The 4,587-nt window shown below is 40.2% G+C and overlaps 1 protein-coding gene across 1 annotated transcript; it reads left to right on the top strand.

Moving 5' to 3' along the window:
- The first annotated feature begins 863 nt into the window (after window positions 1-863).
- On the top strand, window positions 864-4,342 carry ovca2 (OVCA2 serine hydrolase domain containing). The gene is made up of 2 exons (XM_078266521.1): window positions 864-1,261; window positions 3,537-4,342. Exons 1-2 carry the CDS (start codon window positions 1,108-1,110, stop codon window positions 4,055-4,057), a joined length of 675 nt encoding a protein of 224 aa, XP_078122647.1. The 5' UTR covers window positions 864-1,107; the 3' UTR covers window positions 4,058-4,342.
- The last annotated feature ends 245 nt before the right edge of the window (window positions 4,343-4,587 follow it).

Raw genomic sequence — 4,587 nt, 5'->3', positions numbered from 1 at the left:
CATGTCCCAAAAACCTTACAATGTCTTCAATAGCCCACTGATTTGCACTTCTCTACAGAAATGTGCAAAGCTCTACCATGCAATAGCCATGAATGGATTAACTTTCTGTCAGTCAATCATTTAAGAAGAAGTAGACACTGTAGAGAAGAATATCCACTGCTGAATAATTCAGACCAGTCTTCTCTGTCAGTGTCAAAGATTTGATTTAACTATCAAGCCTCAGTAGTTTAACTTTGCAGCATGTATTGACACATTTAAGTATTTATTTGTTATGAAATGGGATGGGAATGGCATGTAATGGACACACATTATTATATTTTTCATGTGAGATATTATGAGGCCTAAACTCTTCGCCTCATGAAGTCAACACAAGATTGCAGGAGGTCGGATGTGAATGGTTGCAGCATAATCGGTATAAGCCATATGTTTAGTGGGCTGTTAATGGGAGTGTGAATCCTTTGTACCGCCCTCCATATTTATTTGCTTATTTGCACTCAACTGTGTAAATTGTTATTTTAGTCTACCAATTGTAACATATGTACATTTTTCATTTTTATATTGTGAAAAATACACCTAATATTTCATCGTATATAAATGAGTACATCAGCTATTTCTAGCAGCTCAAACTTACATTTTATAGCTTGACTAAACTGTTGTTGGAAGCTGCCTCAAGCGAATGAGTTCCTTCTTGATAAATGCATTAAATATAAAGTTGTGTCAGCGTTAAAAATGTGTATTGAAGTTATGTTTATTTACATTTACTATACTTCTTTAAATATATTCTTTATTTTCACAGTGGTAATGAGAGAAACATTAGCCATGTGTTTAACAACAATAGTTTTACTTTGAAAAGAATAAACGGAAGTACTTTCGAGTTGTCGCCATAGATGTATTGAGAGAACAAATTCGCTGAACTTTCGGTATTTTAATAGCTAAGTAACTCTATTTCGTCGTTAAACTATCGAGCTTTGTATTTTATCTGACCAGATAAAGTGGTGTGCTATATGACAACGACTTGTTATTCTTATATATTAACGTTAATATCCTCCGACTGTAATTGAAACTAAGTTCTCTGGCTAGCGTTAGCTTAACTAGGCTAACCTCCCCATGGCACCTCTCCGGGTCCTGTGCATTCATGGCTACCGTCAGAACGGCAGCTCGTACCGTGAAAAGACGGGAGCTCTGCGGAAGCTGTTGAAGAAACAAGTGGAGTTTGTTTACCTCAGCGCACCGCACAGTGTGCAGCAAGCCAGTAGTGAAGGTGGGTCATCCTGTACACCTGCATCCAACCAAAACACACTGTATGTGTACGTTAGTAATGTTAACAAGTAGCTAGTTGACTTTTATGTAGGCTAATTGAAAGTATAGAGATGGACTTAACAAGCTTGGACACTACAGGTGACAATGGCTATTTTGGCTTAATTAGTCAACTTCTAGAATGAATGTTATAGTTGCTATAGCTAAAGTTTTGCAACCTTAACAAGTTAAGAAAGAATTTCAGCTCCAGACTGTAGTTTATGGTAACAGCTATAACAAGATAATGCATTCATTCATCATTTTCCACCTTACCTTAAATCGTCTGTGATCTGAAAATAACTTCCTGCTTGTATGCAAACCATTATTATTAATACAAATCATGCACGTTTCAAACTGCATTTAGGCATCAGATTGAAACATGCAGATTTCAATTTCTACAAAATATTAAGAACAGAATATGGAAAAAAAAATACAGAAAACTAAGGAAATGTTGACCTACAGTGGTGTGAAAAAGTGTTTGCCCCCCTTCCTCATTTCCTGTTCCTTTGCATGTTTGTCACACTTAAGTGTTTGAACATCAAACCAATTTAAACAAAAGTCAAGGACAACACAAGTAAACACAAAATGCAATTTGTAAATGAAGGTGTTTATTATTAAAGGAGAAAAAAAAATCTGTGTGAAAAAGTGATTGCCCCCCTTGTTAAAACATACTATAACTGTGGTTGTCCACACCTGAGTTCAATTTCTCTAGCCACACCCAGGCCTGATTATTGCCACACCTGTTCACAATCAAGGCATCACTTAAATAGGAGCTGCTTGACACAGTAAGGTCCACCAGAAGATCCTTAAAAGCTACACATCATGCCGAGACCCAAAGAAATTCAGGAACAATTGAGAAAGAAAGTAATTGAGATCTATCAGTCTGGAAAGGGTTATAAAGCCATTTCCAAAGCTTTGGGAATCCAGCGAACCACAGTGAGAGCCATTATCCACAAATGGCGAAGACATGGAACAGTGGTGAACCTTCCCAGGAGTGGCCGGCCGCCCAAAATTACCCCCAAGAGCGCAGCGGCGACTCATCAAGAGGTCACAAAAGACCCCCACAACAACGTCCAAAGAACTGCAGGCCTCACTTGCCTCAGTTAAGGTCAGCGTTCATGCCTCCACCATCAGGAAAAGACTGGGCAAAAAATGGCCTGCATGGCAGAGTTCCAAGGAGAAAACCACTGCTGAGCAAAAGAACATCAAAGCTTGTCTCAATTTCTCCAGAACACATCTTGATGATCCCCAAGACTTTTGGGACAACATTCTGTGGACCGATGAGACAAAAGTGGAACTCTTTGGAAGGTGTGTGTCCAAGTATATCTGGCGTAGAAGGAACACTGCATTTCATAAAAGAACATTATACCAACTGTAAAATATGGTGGTGGTAGTGTGATGGTCTGGGGCTGTTTGCTGCTTCAGGACCTGGAAGACTTGCCGTGATAAAAGGAACTATGAATTCTGCTGTCTACCAAGAGATCCTGAAGGAGAATGTCCGACCATCTGTTCGTGTACTCAAGCTGAAACGAACTTGGGTTCTGCAGCAGGACAATGATCCTAAACACACCAGCAAGTCCACCACCGAATGGCTGAAGAAAAAACTAAATGAAGACTTTGGAGTGGCCTAGCCAAAGTCCTGACCTGAATCCTATTGAGATGTTGTGGTATGACCTTAAAAAAGGCCGTTCATGCTCGAAAACCCTCTAATGTAACTGAATTAGGACAATTCTGCAAAGATGAGTGGGCCAAAATTCCTCCAGGACGCTGTAAAAGCCTCATTGCACGTTATCGCAAACGCTTGGTTGCAGTTGTTGCTGCTAAGGGTGGCCCAACCAGTTATTAGGTTTAGGGGGGCAATCACTTTTTCACACAGGGCCATGATGGTTTGGATTTTTTTTCACCTTTAATAATTAACACCTTCATTTACAAATTGCATTTTGTGTTTACTTGTGTTGTCCTTGACTATTGTTTAAATTGGTTTGATGTTCGAAACACTTAAGTGTGACAAACATGCAAAGGAACAGGAAATGAGGAAGGGGGCAAACACTTTTTTCACACCACTGTATTTTCATGTACAATGTAATACAACACATGTTTGTATTTAAGTCCTAATGTAAATGTTTTAATTTTCAGAGGATGAAAGACACTTTAGTCCACTCATCTTTAGTGCCTCCCTTTGAATTGTAAATAATTGAACACAGCAGAATAACCACCTTCTTCGTCTGTCCTTTCAAAAGCTCCAGAGAAGGAGAATGGTTCAGGTCCTGGACCTGGGGGCGACGAGGACCCCAGGGGTTGGTGGTTTTCCGACGTCCAGGCTCGGAGTTTCAGTGCTCAGCAGCACTGTGAAGAAAGCCTTGGGCTCGATGAGAGCGTGACGGCTGTGAGAGAAGCTGTGAAGGTCCAAGGTCCATTTGACGGCATCCTAGGCTTTAGTCAGGGAGCAGCTTTTGTGGCCATGTTGTGCTCTCTTCAGGAGCAAAAACTGGAGCCAGAGTTTAGCTTCCGCTTTGCCATCCTTGTCGCTGGTTTCCGCAGCGCATGTAAGGAACACCAAAAATTCTACAACCCTCCCCTTCAGATTCCCTCCCTACATGTGTTTGGACTGGAAGACCGAGTCATCCCTGACAACATGAGCAGGGAACTCCTCCCGTCCTTCCAAGACCCTCAGGTCTTGACACATCCTGGTGGCCATTTTGTTCCTGCTGTGTCTGCTCACAGACCAGCCTACCAGGACTTTCTCAAGAGGTTCCAGTGAGAAACGAACGTCACAGAAACTCAGTCAGATGCTGAATAAGTAAAGAGCCATGAATAAAACGTAAGCACTTAACTGTTGTTGCACTTGAATGTTGATTATTTAATATTCAGAGAAATCTGATTCCAGAGGCACTAAAAATGTAAAAAGTTCAGAGTCATAACCTCTGTTCTCATTTTTTTTCTCTGAAAAACTCTGTTCTGATCCATCCAAAACAGTACAATGACTGCTGTTCTTCTCAGGGAAGATGTCTTGTAACAGACAATAAATTGACAATTGTTCATTTAATGTACTCTGGTCTCTGTTTCTTTAGTGAGCTGTAAAATATCTTTGAAGTCACCTTTATTGAGAGTCTATTGCTTGAGTCATTGCCAATGCATGACTTTTTCCTTGTACTACATGTTTAAATTCATCATAGCAGAGAAAGCACAAGTGTAGTTTATAACATTCATTATGGCTTTGTTCCAATAAAGTGTTAACAATTACAACTGCTTTTCCTGCTGTCAAACCGTCTGTTGTGAAAAGGACTAATT

Source organism: Sander vitreus, chromosome 13 (assembly GCF_031162955.1).
Source record: "Sander vitreus isolate 19-12246 chromosome 13, sanVit1, whole genome shotgun sequence".
NCBI lineage: Eukaryota > Metazoa > Chordata > Actinopteri > Perciformes > Percidae > Sander > Sander vitreus.
Note: the sequence above shows the minus strand (reverse complement) of the source record. Positions and strands in the feature narration are given on the sequence as shown.

What these genes read in the sequence shown, in the direction of transcription:
- ovca2 (XM_078266521.1), top strand. Translation starts at nt 1,108, where the DNA reads ATGGCACCTCTCCGGGTCCTGTGCATTCATGGCTACCGTCAGAACGGC. An exon ending in GCAGCAAGCCAGTAGTGAAG is followed by an intron (nt 1,262 to 3,536) that starts GTGGGTCATCCT and finishes TCCTTTCAAAAG; the next exon opens with CTCCAGAGAAGGAGAATGGT.